Here is a 22,193-nt window from a genome sequence, read left to right as displayed (position 1 = left end):
TTATACAAAAAAACAAAAACTTTTAAATAGTTAATTTGATATTAATATTGATATATTTATTTTTGAAATTTTATAATATTTAAATTTATATTTTATTCAAAAATAAATACATTATCCATTTCTTAAAACCACATAAAAACCATATTAAAACATCTATAGGGACGAAATAAAACAAAACATTAAAATCAAAATTTATCTCGTTACATTACATAATTACCTTTCTAGTTTATTTTAAATAATTGCTTTTATATAGTTTCAAAAATGCTCTAATTGTAACGGTAATTTACGCTAAATGTAACGGTAATTTACGCTAATTGCAAATACACGTTTAACATATGAATTTGGTAGGGCATAAATGGGGTAGAGATGAGATCACTTTCAAAGACAAACCTTTGAAAATTATCATGGCTTCCACCAAATCATCGTCTTCTAGTATGGTAGACGAAGCAGCAGCAGCATACCCATATCCCCACACCGTCAATGTCAGCATTTTTATCTCCGTTAAGCTTTCCGGCCACGACAACTACCCTATATGGAAAACACAGATGCTTTGTCTCCTAGAAGGTCATGACATGCTCGGTTTTATCGACGGTACACTCGAACCACCACCGGAGACTAAGCCGGACAACGCTCAGTGGTGGCGGAGGTCCGACGCGCTTCTCCGAGGATGGATTTTAGGTTCCTTAAGTGAAGCTGTACTCGCCAACACGATTGGCCACAAAACTGCCAAAGATGTTTGGGTACATCTAGAAGCTTCTTATGGTTCGTTAAACCCCCAATTTGGAACATCACTAGTTACAAAAGAAGAAATTAGTGGAGGAGAATGGAAACTCGACGGTGCTTTGATGAGATCTACTCCGCATTCGAGGTCTCTGCCGGCTCCACTTCGTGGTGTATCGCAACAAATCGATCTGAAAGGGGATTCGGCGATTCCGGCCGCCGATAGCCAATTTAACTCTCGGTTTAGGAAATCACGGGGGTTAGATAGCTTGGTGTTCCCGGAGGAAAGCTGGAACGGCGATTCGCCAAAACTTCGTTCCATGGATTTAGCTGAGATGGCTGATTTCTTACAAGGTAAATATAACTTTATGTTTTCGAATTTGAGATTTGTTTTCATCAGCATGTAAATGTTAAGCGATTCTCAATTCAAGATCATTGAACCATTCAATTAGATTAGATTGTTCTTGCTAGGTCCTGTTGTTCCAAACTGAATCGATTTGATAAAAATTGCAAGATGATAGTAATCTGATCGATAAATTATGCAATTGAAGTCAACAACTACTTTCTGTTTTGTCTTTATCTATTTGTCATTTTCCTTTAGATTCCATATTTTTGGAGTCCCTCTTCTTCTAAATTTTGGCCCTTTCTTTTCAATATTTGTTGCAGCCTCCGTTCTTTCCATGTATTCTTACCCCTAAATTCATCTGACTCTCTCTTGGTTCAAAATTGGCCACTCTTCTAAACATCCTTGCCCCCGTTAAAACTTAGAAATACCTTAGAGGGTCTTTTTTTGCAAAGCCTGCATCTGAAGGTCATTAAGCTAAATAGCCCATATATATATATATATATATATATGTGTGTGTGTGTGTGTGTGTGTGTGATTTTACTATGCGTACATATTATTCTTCGTAATGGCATTTTGAACAATTGTTTGACAGAAACAACTACGAAGATAAATGCATACCTGCCGCTGTATAAAGCCGCTCTTAGAGGTGACTGGGAAGATGCACAAGATTTTATCGATCAAGATGAAGAAGCAGTCACAGCCAATATCAATAAATATGGATTCACAGCTCTTCACATTGCAGTCGGGACAGGGAAGCAAGGCATTACCTTTGTCGAGAAATTGGTGGAGAAGATATCACCTAAAGCACTCGTAAAAATGCTAACTTCTTCGGAAAAATACACACCTCTTCACATTGCAGCTGTTGTTGGCAACACCACGGCTGTGAAGATCTTGGTGAATAAAAACCATAAGTTGTTGTATGCCGAGGATGTAGATGGCTTACTGCCCATTCATCGTGCTCTTATCAATTCTCATAAAGATACATTCTTGTATTTATTGGGTGTCACGAAAGCCAACCAATATCCTAATACATTCATCGGCAACATGGGCGTTACACTTTTGTCTAATGTTATTTTTGCAGGATATTTTGGTAAGCATAAATATTTTGAAAACCTGGGAACCAACTATTTCATCTATTATTCATGATGAATATTCAGTAATCATGAATATTATTCTTCATGAATATCATGCATTTTCATAATTCATGATATAATGAATTTTTATCATCTATTTTATAATTAATAATTTTCATCGTGAATATCTATCACGAGTCATCGTGAATAAAGCAAGAATAGCTGGTTCCCCAGTTCTCAAGTTTGAAGCTGTCCCTTCAAACTTAGTTACAAGTAGTAGCAGCCAACTAGGGGCAGGTTCGGTTAGGAACCAAAAATTGATAAGGAACCTGGAAACTGCCCGCAGCATGAAAGCATATTCATCAAGAATATGAAAGTTTTATCCATCATAAATGTTATAACATATTCATCCTGAATGTGTGATTCATGATGAATAACACTTCACAATGAATATTCATCCTGAATAGGGACACGTGGAATGCTGTGGTCTCAATCAATTTTGGTTCCTAACGGAACTTCCCTCTAGCGAACTAACATGACTGAAATGTTAATTGTTTTTTCTTCCGTATTTTATTTTGACAGATATTGCACTCGATTTAGTCACTCGCTATCCTGATTTAGCTACAACAATACCATCTGATAATGTCGATGCTCCATTGATGGCTATAGCAAGAAAAGCAGATGCCTTTGAGAGCGGATGCCGCCTGAGTTTCTTCGATAGCTTAATCTATAAACGTAATGTTTTATTCCTTTTAGCCGTTTAACCTTCATAATGTTTCATTTTGTGTTGCATCATATAAAGATTTCATTTTAGGATAATGTTAAATGGTCAAAACAAGTAAGTCTTTTTGTATGTTTTGTTCCTTATTGCAGATGTTCCTCTGAAGTTGGAGAACTTAAACTCAAACAAGCACCAGGGGGAGATGAACTTCTTGAATTCAGGTTTGCTACAAACTTTTCGTCAATGGAAATCGTTCGTTTTTATATCTGTTTCGTGGGTCTGATTTTATCTCACAAAACGAAAGAATTAACTACACAAATGGGTAAATTCTACGTGTTTCTAACAAAATGAAACTTTCGTTATGGTGTAGTTCTTCAAGAGATCAGTTTTGTTATCTGGAAAGTTGTGGGTAGGATGGGTAAGTATCATGATTCCTTCTTGAACTATAAATCAACTTAAAATGGCTAATTCTTGAATCTTTATTTGAATCTAGTGCCACGTATTACATACATTCAGAAGATAAAACTGGACCATCATCAAGCTCTTGAACTTGTGAAATGTTTGTGTCAAGAAATCAGCGCGTTAAATCTCCATTCAAATAGCATCCATTATTCTAATCCCATCGTTGAGGCTGCAAGCAACGGTGCTTATGAGGTTGTTCAGGAGATTGCTGATACATTTCCGCAAGCAATTTGGTACAGCGATAAAAGCGGACATTTCATGATCCAATTGGCTATACTGCATCGGTGTGAAAAGGTCTACAATCTAACGTATCAAATGAGTGACCATAAGCATTTTCACAAGACCCTTAAGGACTCCTACAACAATAACCTCTTGCATCTGGCCGGAAAATTGGCACCTCCACAGAAACTCAATCTTGTTTCTGGCGCAGCTTTGCAAATGCAGCGGGAATTGCAATGGTTTAAGGTAAGAAATTTCTTTTTCTTTCCGTATATATGACCCGTGTGGTCTGTACATCTGAGGTACCAAAATGAAGAATTTGAAAGTACGTTAAACAAAATTCAAAAGATTTCCTTGTTATGAAGCTTGTTTATAAGTTTGAGTACAGAAATTGGCTTTGCTGCTGCTACTTGCATTCATTTGTGATCATACTTATAATTGCTTGTATGTCTGAATCAAATTTGAAACTGCAGGAAGTAGAGGCATTTGTTCATCCGAAGTACAAAACCGAAAAGAACTCCTTCGAGCAGACACCCGAGATGCTTTTCTCGAAAGAACACAAGAAACTAGTGAGAGATGGTGAAGAATGGATGAAAAAGACCGCCGATTCATATACGGTAACCGCCGGACTCATTACAACAATAGTTTTCGCGGCAGCCATTACAGTACCAGGTGGTAACAACGGCGAAACAGGCCATCCAATTTACGCAAAAGAACTATCTTTCCTAATATTTGCTGTAGCAGACGCAATCTCGCTCTTCACATCTACCACATCGTTGCTACTATTCTTATCCATCCTTACTGCTCGTTATGCGGAACAAGATTTTCTCTTCACGTTACCCTCGAGGCTAATAATGGGTCTCGCGACATTGTTTCTGTCCACAACCTCGATGATGATAGCATTCGGTGCATCGTTGTATCTTTTGTTTGGGCAGGGAAAGGATTGGATTCTGATCCCAATAGCTGCGTTGTCGTGTTTACCGGTTACTTGTTTTGTTACGTTACAATTTCCTCTTCTTGTGGAACTAATCTCGTGTACGTATGGTCGAGGACTTTTTGGTAGGCAAAATGATCGTCCATTTTATTAAGTTTTCTTATTGATGATCTCTTCTCTGATGGTCGTGAGACTGGTACAGTGACGCATTCAAAATGATGGCCTTTTTTTCTTATCATCAATCCAAGATTACAAATATCATGCTAAATCATGTGATTGTAGGTTTCGTCTACATTTTTTAGGTAATCTCTTGGTGGACACAAGTTCTATTTTCTTATCCGTCTTTTCGCATAAAAATACCCGTCTTAAATTCATATGTTATATTCATATCCATCAATCAAATGAATATCAGGAGGGAATGTAAGTATCAAATAAATAAATAAAAATCTGATATATTTTGCAGGATTATATGATAGAATTCGGAAGAATTGAAATCATCTGGTTTTACTTATGGAATGTAATTGAATTCTACACATTCCATCATTCATGGATTTTAGTCATTCAATCACAACGGAGAAGGAATTCAATTTTATTACATCCCATTTTCTCAAAAAGACAATTATTCTCATATTTCCTACTTGATTTAAACCACTGATGACCACCATTGTTCTGAACCACCAACGGTCTGAACTACCGCCAACCATCACCGACCATCCGTTTGAACCACCGCCGACCATCCATGGTCTGAACCACCGCCGACCTTTGTCAGTCTAAACCACCGATGACTACCATCGTCTAACGATAGTAGTTGGATTTCGGTTTCAGAATTTTCGAAAAGGGTATTTTGGTCATTTACCAATGTTTCATTCTAATTTCAAAAGCTACATTACGTAAACCAAATAGATAGATTTAAATTCCTTTAACAAATTACATTCCGATGTGATCAAACTTGATAAAATTTATTATAATTTTTTCAAAGTCAAATTTCTTTAACAAATTTTATTTAATTCAAAAACATTTTGATAACCGAAAGTATCTTTAATTTTATCAGTGGAACAACGTGGAAAAGTTCGATTATGAGACTCTTTGTCTTTTTAGCTATCAAATATCAATTCTCTCGTCACACAAATAATAAAAAGTGGGACTCACGTCAAATGGGGATTTAATTTCCAAATATTATAAAAACACGCTGTCAATCTCGTGAATTACAGAAATAGTCCTTGAATTTTGGAAAATCGACATTAATGGACCTTAAAGGGAAAAATGATTCCTGAATTGATTTCTTTTCCAAGTCTCTTAACATAGCCTCATAAAAAGACCAATCTATATCATCCTATTCGCCTTTAAAAGGTTTTCTACTCACTTTGTTGAGACAATCTCACTCGAAATATGGAAAAACCTACACGTATCAGTATAATATACCGACATGATTAGATGGCTATCGATGATGTCTAGATATATTCAGAACTAGCCCTTAATCGCTCATGATCCCAATCCATTGTAGTGTAATTCATCTTAAATAAGTTATGGGTTATGCTTTAACCGATCTTTTTGACCTAACATCGTAAATGTCTCATGATTGACGGTCTTAAAGGACCTTACTAGGGTTAGGCCAATAACCGGTCCTTACTGTGCATGGTCCTATGATCATGCTTCATTTTTTTTTTTGTTATATACATTTTATTGCTAATAATTTATATATTTTTGAATTATATACAACAAATATTTACGTATAGTTCTTATCTTTGATAATGTTTGGAGCTTTGACCTACTGCAACTTGTAACCCTTCTGTTTAATTATTTATGTTTTTTTTGGAAAAAAAGAATAGGGTTGAGGAGGATACAAGATGAAATGATGAGGGATGAGATGGGTTCAGGGAGTAGAAGGGGGTGATTATGTAGAGTAGCAGATAGTTTAAGGATGTTTTTGTAATTTATTCAATTTGATGTGAGAAAAGCGGATGGCTAATGGCTTTGCAGCAGCCGAGATAACCATCGCAACCATGTTCTTCGAGAGGTCCGAAGCCTCTTCCTCTCGATTCGATTTCTAATTTTGTCAAACGAATCTACGAATCTTGGAAATCGGTGAAGAATGATTGGATTAGAGTTTGGGATTTCTGTTTGATTTGTGTGTGTGTGTGTGTGGTGATTTTGCAGGTTTTACTGTTCACCCCTTACTCGATTTATTGTTCGGCGATTCATTGCGTTACTTTGATACTCTATATTTGTGATATTTGGATGCGAACTTTCAGATCAATCAGCTATTAATTCTTCCAAATTCTTGCATTCATGGGGTTAGTCTCTTCTCTCTCGCCATTTTTGGGCGAAAAATTGAACTTTCGCTATCTGATGTATTGCCTCTGGTAACATATAATCGCGATGACTTTATCTTGCTTAGATATTTGGTAGCTTGTGTGTTCAATTTATAAAAATAATAATTTGAAGAAACAAAATTGATTTAAATGGACAGAAGAGGTACTGCAAAAGTGAGGGCTGGAGGTGTTAATTAACATGGGAGAAGGGGGAGTTTTATTATCTTTACATGTGTAATTCTAGGGGTTTTACGTAATCATGATTCATTTTTCCATTAAGACATGTTGTTTGTATGAATTAATCATCCTATATAGAATGGGAAGGTTTTTGTTTGGGAGAGGTTTTCCATAGATGGAATGGAAGGAGTGTGTTTTTTAATTGGGAGGGTCAAGTTTGGAAAATCTTAGCTTTCTGCATAAATCTCCCCCTAGAAGCTTACTTAATAAGCCACCACCAAACAGTTATGAGTAGATGATCGAATAAGCTGCAGGCCTCATTAAGCTCATAAAGCTGCTAACAGACAGGCCCTTAGTGGATTAGAGGATAAACCAGAAAATTGGGGACTTTTCATGTTGGTTCTTCTCCAAACAGTTGTCTTATTAAGGTTAGTTTGAAAGGAGGTTGATCTCTTATATTCTTTACCTTGTTGTTTAATTTAACAACCAAATAGCTTTACCTATGTAGTTGGCTTTAAGATTAACTTTTTATTGTTTTTGGAATCTGATGGTTTGCTTCTTGTGTAAGCAAAAGTAATAATTAAACAAAGAAAATGTGGTTTTGGGGTGATATATCTTTTGTTCATGCTTAACCTGTTGTGATGAAGAGATTGTGTTTCTATACCCTATACGTAAATTGTTTTGTTCTGAATCAGGAAATTATACAAGAGAGCATGTATATGAACTTATGTTCATTCTGTCAATTGCATAGACTCGTAGGAAAGAGTTTTTTCTGTCTGGTTTCTGAAACTTATTGTGCTCTAATGCATTGGGTGATGGAAAACTTGAAGGATAAACTCAGGTCTCTTTTCCATGTAAGTTTTTCATGTTTGCTCAAAAACCTCAAACAGTCGATTAATTAGATTACTAATTATACAATGACACAAGGTATGGTTGATAATATAGATGTATGATCTATATTGAACTCTTTTGGGTGGATATGGGTATAAACAAAATCTGTGTGGGAAGCTTAATGAGTTCTTAGCCATGGGTTTCAATTATATTAGCTTATAACGTATTATCCTCTTTTGCTTTGTTTTCTTTTCTTAAAAAGAACTATGTTATTGTTTTGCTATATGTATACCATTTCTTGTAAATTCTCTTTGATGATAAAATCACTATCAGAAGGTAACGCTTTGGGTTAGTTTTTTATCCAACATATGATTGGTTCATCTGCGTGTTTGTCTGCAATTCGCAGTTTTTTCTTTCCTTTCAGTCTGTATATTCTATATGCATATTGCATTTGATTTGGAAAGCTGAAGTTAATAGTGAAATAAGACGTGGGAGTTTGCTCATTTCGTGGCACATTATGGTGCTTTACGTGCACACAGTAAGGGGCTGTAACCAAAAACTGCATGCCAGTTTGGCTTTATGTAACTGCCTGTACTGTATATAACCTTCTAAAGCTACAAACATAGAACAATTAGAAAGCAATCCCCCATCATAAATATACTCCAATATATTTACAATCTGGTTTTTATAGAAATATTATATGTACTTTGTCAACAATTAATAGCATTTTTTGGTTATCAGGCTGAGACTTTTTTTAGTTTATCCTAATCATTTTTATGGTTGTAAACCTTATTCGCAACAGAGCAGAGGTTGTCTTGGATGTCCTAAGGTCCCATTTATGACCACTGGTAAAAAGACAACTGGAGCTTCTAAAAACGATTCAGCCACAAATAAAGCTAGCATGGTACAAGACTTTTGGAGTAGCAGCACATATGAGATGGATAATAGTGCAGCTCAGTCACAATTAAGTGCCTCTTCGGTTAGCCTTTCAAACCCGACCCTAGATGGCCATTGTAGTTCCGGAAGCAATCCTCCTGAATTTGTAAATCGTGGTATGTCATCTGTTACTCAATAATGTGAGTTTTTAAAATCATTTACATTTATTAGACTATCGTGTTTCATCTACTTAAATTTGAAAAACGAGGTCTTTGTGTGGGATGGGGACTAGTTTTGCCAACCAATACTAGTGGCAAAAAAATAGTCAACCGTAAGGGTGCGTTTGGTACACTGGACAAGACAAAATAAAACAGGGATTACTGTTCCATGTTTGGCAAGACTTTTACGTTTCCTATATTTTGGTTATCTTATGTAATTTATTGAATATTAATAATAATAAAACAATATAGAAAAGGTATAAAATAAAAATTGAAAGCTACATAATTTTTTTTTATTTTGGTGTCATTTTAATCGTCTTGATGAAAACTTTCTATATGGTATATTTTGTTATAAAAATATTTATTTTATTATAATTACATAAATTAATCAAAACAAATAAAAGATAAAAACAACCCATTAGGGGTAAATTGGTCATTTTATGTGTTATGTCATGTCCATTTCTGTCTTAACGAAAGCTGAACAACTGTTCTGTCCTACCTGTCTGGATACTAATCTCACCTCTCCATTGGTCGCCAAATTCAACCGTCAAATGAAGGCTAGGCCTTGTGGCTCCTCTCCACTGGTCGCCAGATTTAGTCTCCTTATGATCATTGGGAATTTTCCTGGCTGTTATCTTCGGTACCATGAGATTAGTCGAGGTGCGCGCAAGTTGGCCCAAACCCCAAGAACCATGGTCACCTATAAAACAAAAAAATAGTCTGCCAATTTCATGTTTTGATGGTCCTGGATTTGCTGTTTTTGCAGGTCGTCTTCTTTGGAATCAGACAAGGCAACAATGGATTGGAGAGAAGGTGTCTGGCCACCGCAAAAAAGCTCAAGAACCTGCTATAAAGTGAGAACTTAAATAATTTGTTAATTTGCTTATTCAAGTGTGCATGTTATGCACATGTGCATACCGGACAAATTGCTTACGCATTACTTGTTAGCACATTTGCATACCGTCCAAATGAACGGTTACCAAGGTGTTTCTCAGTTTTTCATTTTTTTTTTGTGGTTTTCCCTTGAACCTAACCCTAATATTCATATACCACAAATACTCACACACGTTCTTCGCCATTAGTGCGGTTTGAATGCTTGACTTCCTGGTCTATTGGGCCATTGACCCTTGGTAACTTACCCCCCCCCCCCCTTGGGATTATTTACTGAAAGAACATCATATCATCATATGGTTATATGTTTGTGTAGTTGGAAAGCAACTTATGATAATTTGCTTGGGACCAACAAGCCTTTTCCACGGCCGGTTCCTCTACGAGTAAGTCTTCCTCCTGTGTTGTATGTCCTATTATCTATTTCCTTAGAAAAGAGATGCATATATTTTTTAATGAGTTATTTTTCAAGCTTTAATCTCAAACTAGACTATGAACAATTTTTGTTGTAAACACACTCGTTCTTATGAAAATGCAAAAAAACACCATCTTTTGCAAGAAAGAATGATTTTGGACTAAAAATTGCACATACGCTAATGCCCTCACTTCCTTGATTTGTCCAAAATCGATAATTTTTGCAAACTATTGTGTTTTTCCAGTAATTTCACAAAAACCAATTGTTTGTTTACAATGAGAAACCAAGTGTGGTGGTTCAAGAACACAATCACTCGAATCGAATATCTTTTTATGGTAATTTGGCAACAAAATCCATACTAATTCCAACATGGGGAGATATATCCATGATCACCCATCTTGGTTGCTGCATTACTCTTTTATGACTCCAAAATCATGCAGGAAATGGTGAATTTTCTTGTGGATGTCTGGGAAGAAGAGGGATTGTATGACTGAATCGCTGCAAGATGAAGGGATCGATGTTTTTTTCAGCCAACTGCAACATGATTATTTAGTTGATATCGTTGTGCAGAGTTTGTGTTTGTTTCGGCTGGTCTGAACCTAAGAACTGGGGTTCATTACAGTTTTTAGAAATCAATTCATCCTGAGAAAATGTAGCCACAAAATCTACATTATTTTGGGTTTATAAACGTTGTGTTCAGTTAGATGGGTTTGCCCCTGAGCTTGGTTTGAAAATAATTCGTTTCTGATTGGTTTTGAGATGGAACCGGACATGCCTCATTTGTCCAAAAAGGGTTTGTAATCGGCAATCCGAACCGACCCATATTGCCTATCCCAACATAATGATCATGTGAGAGGCAAGTCAGGTATGTTGCGACCTTCTAGATGGTTGACAACAAACCCAAACCAAAATAAGCAGTAAACATCAAAATTAGTTTTTTTTTTATCACCAAACTAAATCATTGTGAATTTAGAATTTAGAGCATCTCCAACAGCCATAATATTTTAAATTTTTGGAGATTTAGGTAAAATTTTACTTCAACATCTATGTTAAATTCTTATCTAAGATAGAGAAAAATAAGGGACAGAATGGAGAAATATCCAAATTAGGAAGAAGAGAGAGCAAATATAGCATAATTGTTGTTGGAAATGCTCTTAGTGTCATCAAACATTTTAGTGTAATTATGATTTACGATGGGTCTACTAGGTGATAAGGCAACTATAACGTGAGCTAGGAGATGTGAAGTACACACTCACAAACCCTGCCCCTATTACCTTTGATCACTATAAGGCGGGGGCATACGTACCCTTGTGGGGTCCAAGGGGCCACGCCCCTAAAGATGGTCCTTTCTGATTGAGAAGGGTTAAGACTCAGAGCTCGTGAGTCTTTTGATCCGTTTGACATAGAGCTTTTGAGTCGGCTTATGATCTTTCTGATTTAGAGCTTCTGAGTCACCTTCCGATATGTTTCAAATTTATCACAAGTAGTTATAACTATTTTGCAGTTGTTATCTATTAACTACTTAACTACCTCGTAACCATCGATCTCTCTTGTAAATATATTGTGTGTATTATGCTCGAGTTTTTGCCTAAGAATGAGAGTGATTCTTGGATTATCACAATATTAATTTCGTGAAACCTAAGGCTAAAAGGGTCAAATAGTATTTTGAAAGTGCAATAGATACATGATCCAAGAACTATTCAAGTGATTGTAATCACAACACCGAAATTCTCAACAGTTAAAGACAGAGAGACCGTTCTAATAAAATATTTGTTTTTAAAATTAAAATGATATAAGACAGACTTCGATGACTAGTCGTTTTGTACGTAGGATTGTTGGGAGCTTTAATACGTAATGGACGGATTTTCTGTTACAAAAAAATCTACATAAAATTGTTTTAAACCATATACTACATTGTCACTCATATTTTAAAGATCCATCATCGTTCAAAATTGTTTTCGTCATCAATTTATTATCATGTTATTAAGAAACTGCTTAACAGTCGCATTGTGAATTTAATGTTTGAAAAGCGACCACATAATATTAGTTAACTTATCTTTTGAACAAAAATACTTTTATATATTATCTAACATGTTAGATCTTTGGCCTGCATTTGTAATCAAAACTGGTAATTAAAGAGCTAACGCGAATATACTATCAAGCTAGTTAAGGGGTGTGTAAGGCCGAACTGTCAGATCAAAAAACTGATCGAGCCAATTTAGCTGGTTTAGTTAGTTCAGTTTCGATTTTAAATAGAAAAATCGATCTTTTAGAATTCAACTTGATAGTTTTATCGTTTGTTTCACGAAAATTTGAGTTATTGATTTAATTGTCCTGATGTATTGTCATGATCAATAGTTTGTTATTGTTTGGAGCTATTACTTTTATGAATTCGATGTATTCTTATAGAAAAACAATTGATAATTAGTGTTGGGTCACCTATTGATTTGGTGATGACCCACTGATCTGTTCCTCTACCTTAGCAACACTTAGTAGTTATTGGTTCTTTGTATATTGGTGTTTTGGTACATACTTAAAGCCATTGGCAAAATCGAAGACTAGCCGATGTGAAGACAGAAGGTCACCGATGCGGTGTTGTGGATCAACTGTCTAATATACACACCAAGACTCCGAAGTAGCTGAAATGCATATTGAAAATATTTTGAAGCCACAAGCCGATTGAAGGAAGATCTTCATAGACCGAAGATTGAAAATCTTCATGAACTCAAGATTGAAGATCATGGACCAAAGATTGAAAATCTTCATGAACTCAAGATTGAAGATCATGGACCGAAGATTGAAAATCTTCATGGACCGAAGATTGAAAATTTTCATGGACCGAAGATTTGTAAGTAGCTGCTTGAAGCTACATATCCATCCAAAGGAGATCTTCCTACAGACTGACCATATCTCTGCAAAGTTTGTCTCTGCATGAACTGTGTTGTATGCACGCTGTGTACGATGAAAATGAGATATTAACATTGGTCAAGTCAACCTCTGCCTTCTTATCCTCAAGTGACAAGTGTCCCCATGCATTAAATGCTGAAGGTAGTATAAAAAGGCAGTGTGCATCTCCCATGCACATAACTGGCTTTTGCAAGATTACTTAGTGAATTCTAAAAGCAATCGGCTATTCTCTTCTACTCCCTTGCTCTCCTGTGTGCGAAGAACTTCTTAGTGTTCTTCATTTCCTTTCAAGAACTCTCTGTGTTGTTCTTGAAAGTTCTTCTCCTTGTAAGATTGTTTAGGTTAGGTTTTMCTTTCCTATCTTCCGCAACAATCTTTTGTATTTCTGTGTGTATTAATTCTTGATATAAATCAATAAGAATTAAAAAGCTGAAAAAAATCTGTATAATTGTATTCAAACCCCCCTTCTACAATTACTTTATGTCTATTGCTATTCCCTTCGGGACTAACAATTAGTTTGGCTATAGATTTTATTGTTATTGTTTGCAACTTAAATACGTAGTTCATATTACCAGTCTTTTCCATTTTTACATCGGTTTTTTTTCAACTTAAATATGTAACAACTTTAACGATATGTTGCAAGATTTGTTTTTGGCTTATAGTTGTTTAACGTTATGCACTTTCTTGTCATCGAGATTACATGTCGTATTTATTATGGTTTATTACTGATTGAAATTGTTACGCATCATAGAATTTATTATCTTGCTATAAAGAAGTTACACTTAACATACACATTTTTGTGTTTGGAACACTTTCACTTAAGGGTCATTTTTACAAAACACTGATCTGGTCAATTATTGGACCATTTGTCTTACTGGATGATCATGGCACCAGTATGAGGCATGACAAGATCTGATAATCTTACCCTGTTACCATTTACTGGGTAAGAGACGCTTATCAACAATCTTATTATGTCATTTAATGGCTGAAATTTTGCCCGTGTAGGTAAATGAGGGTTGTGACTCTTATCAGTAAACGTTTGCCCAATTATCGTTTGGTAAACATCCCCTTAGCATCAAATAGCTTATTTATGTGTCGTATACAAAGATAGATATTGTATCATGTTATTAGTGGTGCAAGGCTGAACTGTGACAGTCACAAAATTCCTTTAAGCCAGTCAAAGCTCAATTTTCAATATGCAACAATTTGGTTTCGGTTTAGAAAAAAATAGCTGATTGAGAAAGTTTGATACCATAACCTTCTGGTTGTGTGTTTTAACCAATACCTTGGATACCATCGTACCAAGACCTGGTGATAAGTCCGTCGTAAATAGAAAACAATATATACTTTTTTCTGTCGATAAAATATAACATGTTTTAATTTTCTTTTTCTAAGTTTTTGGTCTCAGAGCTGTTTGACAGTTGCTGAATGGTTTGATGCATAATGATTAAGTGGTCAGAATGATKAAGATGCTCTCATGATATAGTGCAAAATGAAATATAATTGTTTGCTAATTATTTACAATGAAATTAAGACGTTGAATGGTTAAGAGGGGCCCATGATACAAAATCATTTAGAGGGTTTTAGAACCATTAAAAGATAAACTTTATTTTACCAAACATGATTCACCTCTTAACAATTTAGATGCTACATTTTAATAGAACTATTAAGAGGTAAACAAACTAACCCTTTAACGTTTATTTTTACTAATATGTTTCACTTATAGTTTTATATCTGATTACCATTAAAATATTCTTATTAAATATGTGTTAAACAAAAATTGTATTTCTTAAAATAGATGAACTATATCCGTATATGTTGACAAAAATAAGTGAACATCCGATGAACTTTGACTTTGATACATAATTTTCTTAATTATTAAAGCTGCCCAAGAACTAAACGAGTCATTGGTTCGATCATTTGATGCTTGATCCAAATAGCTTAAAAAAGGTTTGGTTCTTAAATGGTTTGTGGTGCGTAAAACTAGAACTGAACACGACCATGTCTGATTTTGTTTTTTTAAGTCTATTATTGCTTCACGAATAACTTTAAACATCCGAACTTTTATACATCGGCTTTTCATCAAACCCAAATCAATCATGGACCAGTCCCAACATTATGCCCTTTAACACTTTTTTTTTTCTTTTCTTGTTTGTTTTAGGTTTAAAATTCTTAACTGAATCAGTTCAAAAGCTTGAATCGTGCCTATAACTATCTTCTGTCATTATCAACTGAAATTAATTTCTTACTTCCCTTGATTGTGATTTACGAATTTTGTTTTTATTAATAAAATTTATATATCTCTAGAGTCTCTAATAATTTATATAAACCAAATAATTGAGATATTTATAAAAAATGATGACGGTTTATTTATTACAATCATGATGTGTGTGTGTGTGTGTCTTTATAGTCAAAGATTATTTTGAGAAGTGGTAATAATTTGAAAAGTAAAGAAGTGATCATAACCTTTCATACAGTTAAAATAGGATTTGACTGGTAAAAAATTGCAGCTATGCGGAAAATAGAGGGGTGAGTAGTTTAATAACTTTTACAAATAGACGGCAAATAAATTCATATGTGAACCTACATGATTCACATATGAACTACATGTTCATATGTGAACTCGTGTAATTCACATATGAACTATTTTAACTGATTCACATATGAATCCGTGTGATTCACATATAAACTAATTAACTGATTCACATATGAACTAATTAACTGATTCACATGTGAATATGTTGGTTTATATATGAATCAGTTAAAATAATTCACATGTGAACTAATTAACGTGTTCATATATGGATTCACATATGAACTCGTTTGTCGTATATTTGTTAAAGTTATGAAACCACCTCTCTATCTTTCGCATAATCATATGAAGAATTATCCAGTACTTGACGGTTAAAGCCGTGAATATCGACCAGAAGAAAACTATAATCACTTATTTATTTTTCAAATAATTACCACTTTCTTATTTATACATTATTAAATTCCAAGTGAAATTGAAGTGTATGGTGCACCATATTTTAGTTGTTGTTTGAAAAATCCTTTTCACCAGCACTTTGAAATAATTAAAATACAAAAATCAAAGTATTAAATGCACAAAGTATCGATTAAAATGATTTGATTTGTTTATTTTTTGAACCACTTGGGAGGGGAGGGTGGGGTACGTGATAGGGAAATGAATGGAGTAGGAAGAAACATTGAACACAAACAAAGCATTTGGGGGTTGGATTCATTGCATCTCTTTCTCTCTCTTTCCTCGTTTGTATAAATCAATTCACACAATCAAACGCCTAATTATCATACGTTTCGTTTTTCACCGTAACCCCTCTTTTTGCCCTAAAATCATATCTGGGTTTCCCTTTTCCTCATATGATTTCTTCAAGATTTTGATGCATCCTTCGCTTATCCCTCTCTCGATTCTCTTCTTCTTCGTTGATCTGCTGTTTTTTGCTCTCGATCGAGGGTTTTTTGGGGTTTTAACTCTCGGATTTCTTTCGGCTTTCCTTCAATCGGGCTCATGCAGAAGCTATTTGGTAAGTATCTTTATGATCGATCTCTTTTAACTTCGATTTTTATGGTGTGTTTTTTTAACCTAATTTGATTATTTTTCTAGTTCAATTTTCGATTTTTTTTACCTTTTTATGATCTTGTTATTGAGGGTTTTTTGAGATTACTACTTTTTATGACTGTTTTGTGTAAGATCGCATCTTGGAAACGATTGATGATTCATTATTTTAGTGAAATTTTATGATGGTATACTGAACACTTGCATAAGAATCATATGATTATGTGATAAATCCTTCTATAGACTATGAACAATAGAATATGGTTGATTGATTGTGGATATGGAGGATATCTTGATCTTTTAAGTTCCTAAATTTCAAGGCTTTTTTTCTTCTTTAGAAGAGAACTCATGTATTTGGTGTTAGTTATGCCTGATTTATGTGGATTTGTATGATCTGATAGAGAAATAATTAAACAAAGAAGTAATTTTGAAATTTATCTTGGGATTTTTGTAGTTAGTCAAGAAAAATGTTTGATTTATGTAGGATTTTAAGCAACCCTTTTGGATCTGTAATTAGGGTTTGCTTCTTTTCTTCAAAAGGTTGAAAATTTTAGTGTTTGTTGAACTTATGTGATCATCCTTATTGGTTTTCAGGGGAAGATGTTCTTTGCCATGGCATGCCAAAATACCAGAATTCCGAAGAGTCGAATCTCTTCTTGTCCCTTGGTCATCATGTCGACGTCTACTTCCCACCTCGAAAGAGGTCACGAGTCACTGCTCCCTTTGTGTTCTGTGGAGAAATGTTCAAGAAGCAGCAGACCACCATTGATGTCCTTCCCGATGAATGTCTCTTCGAGATTTTCAGACGGGTATCTGGAAGTCAAGAGAAAAGCGCATGTGCTTCTGTTTCGAAGCGTTGGCTTATGCTATTAAGCACCATTCGCAAAGACGAGATCTGTTTTGACCTAAAGACTCAACCGGAAGCACCTGAAGTAGCTGTGCCTGTTGCCCCTGCCTCATTTATCAAGAAAGATGGACTTTATTCCTCTCTGGAAATTGTCGAAGATGATAACAGTGGTGGGTGTCTCACAAGGTCTCTAAAAGGGAAGAAGGCTACAGACGTTAGACTTGCAGCTATTGGTGTTGGATCAGGTAGTCGTGGAGGATTGAGTCAACTCGCTGTTCTTGGAAACAATGCTAGTAAGGTGACGGATTGTGGACTCAAGGCCGTTGCTCGTGGTTGTCCTACTCTTACATCCCTTACCTTGTGGAATCTATCTTCGATTGGAGACGAGGGTCTTGTCGAAATTGCTAATGAGTGTCCCCTGTTGGAGAATCTTGATCTTTCTCAATGCCCTCAAATTTCCGACAAATCTTTGTTCGCCATTGCAAACAAGTGTCCTAATCTGACATCACTAGCAATAGAATCTTGCTCGAATATTGGGAATGATGGCCTTCAAGCAATCGGTCGAAGCTGTCTTAACTTGAAGTCGATTTCAATCAAAAACTGCATTCTAGTTGGAGATCAAGGGATTTCTAGTTTGGTTTCATCAGCAACTTGTTCCTTGATGAAAGTAAGGCTTTACGGTTTAACCATCAGCGATGTGTCTCTTGCTGTTATTGGACACTATGGTATGGCATTGACCGACTTAAGTTTAGGTGGTCTTCGTAACGTAACCGAAAAGGGCTTTTGGGTTATGGGCAGTGGTCAAGGCTTGCAGAAGTTGAATTCATTTATAATCAGCTCTTGTGGTGGTGTTACTGATCTCGGGCTCAAAGCAGTGGGCAGAGGCTGTCCGAATTTGAAGGAATTTTCTGTACGTAAATCTGGGTTCGTATCAGATAATGGTATCGTGTCATTTGCTAAGGCCGCAGTGTCTCTAGAGACACTTTTACTAGAAGAATGCAACGAGATTACACAACTTGGAATCTTCGGATTGCTTGTAAATTGTGGTAAATTGAAGACACTCTCTTTGGCGAAGTGTTTAGGAATTAAGGACTTGCCTATGACGGTTCCTTTGACTTTTTCTCCTTGCAATTCACTGAGATCGTTCTCCATCCGTAACTGCCCTGGATTTGGAAACTTTAGCTTGGCTTTGTTGGGTAGGGTTTGCCACCAGCTTGAGCATGTGGTTTTGAATGGGCTTCACGGAATTACAGATGTGGGTCTTACTTCACTCGTTCAGAACTCCGAGGCTGGTCTAACCAAGGTCGATCTTAGCGGCTGTGTGAACATTTCCGACAAGATTGTTTCAGAAATCTCTATGGTCCATGGTGGGACACTGGAGGTATTGAATCTTGACAGTTGCAGATTGATCACCGATGCAAGCGTGGTCGCCATTGCGGAAAACTGCTTATTGCTTCGGGAACTCGATGTTTCCAAATCAGCAATCACCGATTTCGCAATTGCAGCCTTGGCTTGTGCTGAACAACTGAATCTTCAGATTCTCTCCGTCTCCAGATGCAGTCAAGTGTCGAACAAGAGCATACCGTTCTTGAAAAAGTTGGGCGAAACCCTCGTTGGTCTGAACATCATGCAATGTGGTGGAATCACCAGTAACGCGGTTGGTCTTCTGGAAGAGCAAATTTGGAAGTGTGACATTCTCGTTTAAGCTATTATGGGGTATCCGTATCAGATAATCATCAGTCAGTTATCAATTAGTTCTTAAAGTTGGTTTCAGTAGTCGTGCAGGTTTTTACAGGTCCGTGCAATGGGCGTCTTTTTGCGATCCAGCTCTGAGCTCTCTTTTTTCCAAGGGATTTGGCTGATACCTCTTTTTTTACAGTTGTTTTTTACACAAAAAACAACTGTTGTAAGGATTTTTGGGCTCTCAGATGAGATCCTTTGTTCTTGGCAGCTATATCTTCTTGAGAATCCTGATGCTTGGTTCTGGTTCTTGAAGACAACCTCTTGCAACGGGTCCTAGTCGTTGTGGTCAGGTATCTGTTACCGTTTCATGTTGGTTCGCGTGTTTAAGGTTACGATGGGTCGGCAGTTGATGAGGTAGTGATGCCTTGGTTGTGCTTGTGGGATTTGGGCATGGTAGATGTTTTAAGTCTGCTATGACAGCCATGGTTTATGGTTGTTTTTTCTCTTTTACCAAGTCCTGGTTTTTGGAGGCAATGCTTGTTTGTCAAGTGTTAGATGTCTGTAATCTTTTGTGATGGGAACTTGTAATATCTACTTGTGTTTTGTGTCTTCTGTTGTGTGATCATCTTCATTACGTTGTTTCTCCTTTATGTTTGTTTCTTCGTTTCTATTATACTATATATCATTATTATTATTTGATAGTTTACATATTTTCCTAAAATGTTTTTAATTAATATTTTAAGTTAAAATTATTAAAATTATTATTTTTCTAAATTAATCTTTAATTTATGGTTGATATTGGATCTCACAAATTATTCCCTTGAATGGCCTCATATATATATATATATATATATATAAAACATCTTTTAAAATATACAATGGCATTAAAGGTGTTAATGTCATGTTTGTTAATAGCCTATTCAATGAATATAAATAACTGTTTGGTGGTGGTTTAATGACATAAAAATAGTTTTATGTAAAAAGTCAAGTTTTTCATTTAAACTACATGGTCCTTTCATCTATGAAAAAACTTTTCGAAACATAAATATTTTCAATCTATAATAGATAGATTGATTCACACAAAGAGTTTTAACTATTTGGACTTTGCAGAAGGATTTGAAATTAGAGGGATTTGAGATCTTTGGTGTGTGAGATTTAGAATGGAACTAAATTCCATTTATTATAAATAGTTTATAAGAACAATTTATCAAAATAATTAAATTATATTTTTAGTAACTGATTATTACAAAACTAATGTTTTCAACATTATTATAAACAAATTCTACGAAATCCCATGAAATATCAATGTCCCCCATGAGATGTCTAAATATCGTATTTGTAGGATTTTAATGAAATCTTGTGATTTTAAATCCAATCAATTTTTTAAATAAAATATAAAATTGAATTCCAAATTACAAACCAAACAAAATCTGAATTGTTTATTTTGTTTATTCATTTCTTTTATGCAAACCCACTTTTCCTCCTGAGTGGTCGTTGTCGTTGTCGTCTTGCTGCATGCAGCTCAAGGTTTCAGTGGTTGCTGCCTGCAGCAGACTGAAGTGGATGGACAGAAGGCTTTAACAAGGACTTGGGCCTACTTGTTGGCAATGGCATGTATAATCTCAATTAGCAGATAAGAACGGCTTAATCATTAATCAAAATCTTAACGGTGACCAAGTTGATAAAAAGGTTAAACACATCTACTAACAATAATTGGATTTAAACAAATATTGAATGACGATTTGGAATTTGGAATTTGATTTTTGACGGAATTCAAAATTTTGCTAATTTAAATGATGCGGTTAATTGAGAAATGAAAACAAAAAACATGATGTCTTGAACAAACTTTTTTTAATTATGCCATAAAGTTAACCCTTATAACATGAAAACAATATATATATATATATATATATATATATATATTATTTTTTGATGGTTTGTTCAGTTTAGACCGCACAAAAAAATGTTCAAGCAGCAGACCAGAACGGACCAGCCCCACGTTGTAATTAGTGCATTCAAGGACTTCACAAAATATATATGTTGCACTTAAAGGTTAAAGGCCTCACAAAATATATTGGTTCTGATTGTATTTGAAACGTCCTCTCTTTACATATCACCGATCTCCTCCTTTCGCAATCCATTTCTCCGGCCAACCCTTCGTTGCAGCCACCATCTCCTTATCTCGCTTCTCCCTTTCACCTTCCACAACACGTGCACGCACCCCTGCACCACCGTACAAACTAACACAAACACAGGGACGAGGAAATAGGCAAAGCACACCCGAACCTTCCCCTTCGCACCGCCTCTATCATGTCTCCTCTCTGTCGTCTCCCTCGTGAACCACTCCAGCAAGTCCGAGTCAATGCTTTGAAGCCATCAAAGAAACAGTCAAAGCAAAACCAGTGCCGATTTTCTGAGACGAAAAACAGTCAACTACCCATGGCAACACCTGGTCGAAGCACAACCAGAAAGGGTTGTTGATTTCATGGGGCCAAATCAAAAAAGAGAGATAAGGTTTTCTAACTGTGTAAATGCTTACCGGTTGATCATAATGAACAACTTGAAAGTGGTCACAACGACAACATTTAGAAACTAGGATTGCGATAGAAAAGTACACGCTTTTTTGGCCCAAAGAGATACCTACTACCATATGTTGAGCGATACGCATCCACTAAAAGAGGAAACTGTAGTTTCATGTATAGAAAGATGGGTACTACAGCACCTACACTGATGATAATCGGTACCGAGATCAAATTGTCACGGTATAACACGAAGAAGCTGACGGCGAAGGCAACCATCATGGTTATTATAGAGAGAAAAAGTGTTGTTAGACCTATCATCAACTTTTTGGGTAATGATATCAGGAAATCTTCTTGAGCGTAACGAGAAGTAAGGATGGATAAGAACATAAGGATGGAAGCTGAAGACAAGATTAAAGAAATGGCATCCAATATGACGAAGGCTATGAAGGGTCCATCTTTGAGGAAGAT

The 22,193-nt window shown here is 35.6% G+C and overlaps 3 protein-coding genes across 9 annotated transcripts; all 3 read left to right on the top strand.

The window, feature by feature from the left end:
• Positions 1–404: 404 nt before the first annotated feature.
• On the top strand, positions 405–4,708 carry LOC112520212 (ankyrin repeat-containing protein ITN1-like). The gene is made up of 7 exons (XM_025128510.1): positions 405–1,074; positions 1,659–2,156; positions 2,722–2,874; positions 3,013–3,081; positions 3,231–3,278; positions 3,354–3,787; positions 4,015–4,708. The coding sequence occupies exons 1-7, from the start codon at positions 405–407 to the stop codon at positions 4,627–4,629; spliced, it is 2,487 nt and encodes an 828-aa protein (XP_024984278.1). The 3' UTR covers positions 4,630–4,708.
• Positions 4,709–6,451: 1,743 nt separating this feature from the next.
• On the top strand, positions 6,452–10,910 carry LOC112520357. Of its 7 annotated transcripts, XM_025128715.1 has the most exons (7): positions 6,452–6,492; positions 6,633–6,769; positions 7,660–7,818; positions 8,598–8,847; positions 9,656–9,743; positions 10,097–10,163; positions 10,633–10,910. In XM_025128715.1, exons 3-7 carry the CDS (start codon positions 7,678–7,680, stop codon positions 10,684–10,686), a joined length of 600 nt encoding a protein of 199 aa, XP_024984483.1. In that variant the 5' UTR covers positions 6,452–6,492; positions 6,633–6,769; positions 7,660–7,677; the 3' UTR covers positions 10,687–10,910. The 7 variants fall into 7 exon arrangements, with proteins under 7 accessions (XP_024984483.1, XP_024984485.1, XP_024984487.1 ...); XM_025128717.1 differs by lacking the exon at positions 7,660–7,818 and having other exon boundaries at positions 8,603–8,847; XM_025128719.1 differs by lacking the exon at positions 7,660–7,818.
• Positions 10,911–16,336: 5,426 nt separating this feature from the next.
• On the top strand, positions 16,337–19,816 carry LOC112519372 (EIN3-binding F-box protein 1-like). Its single transcript, XM_025127445.1, has 2 exons — positions 16,337–16,641; positions 17,268–19,816. The coding sequence occupies exons 1-2, from the start codon at positions 16,626–16,628 to the stop codon at positions 19,223–19,225; spliced, it is 1,974 nt and encodes a 657-aa protein (XP_024983213.1). The 5' UTR covers positions 16,337–16,625; the 3' UTR covers positions 19,226–19,816.
• The last annotated feature ends 2,377 nt before the right edge of the window (positions 19,817–22,193 follow it).

This window comes from Cynara cardunculus (genome assembly GCF_001531365.2).
Source record: "Cynara cardunculus var. scolymus isolate 2C chromosome LG 10, CcrdV1, whole genome shotgun sequence".
NCBI classification, from domain to species: Eukaryota; Viridiplantae; Streptophyta; class Magnoliopsida; order Asterales; family Asteraceae; genus Cynara; species Cynara cardunculus.
Note: the sequence above shows the minus strand (reverse complement) of the source record. Positions and strands in the feature narration are given on the sequence as shown.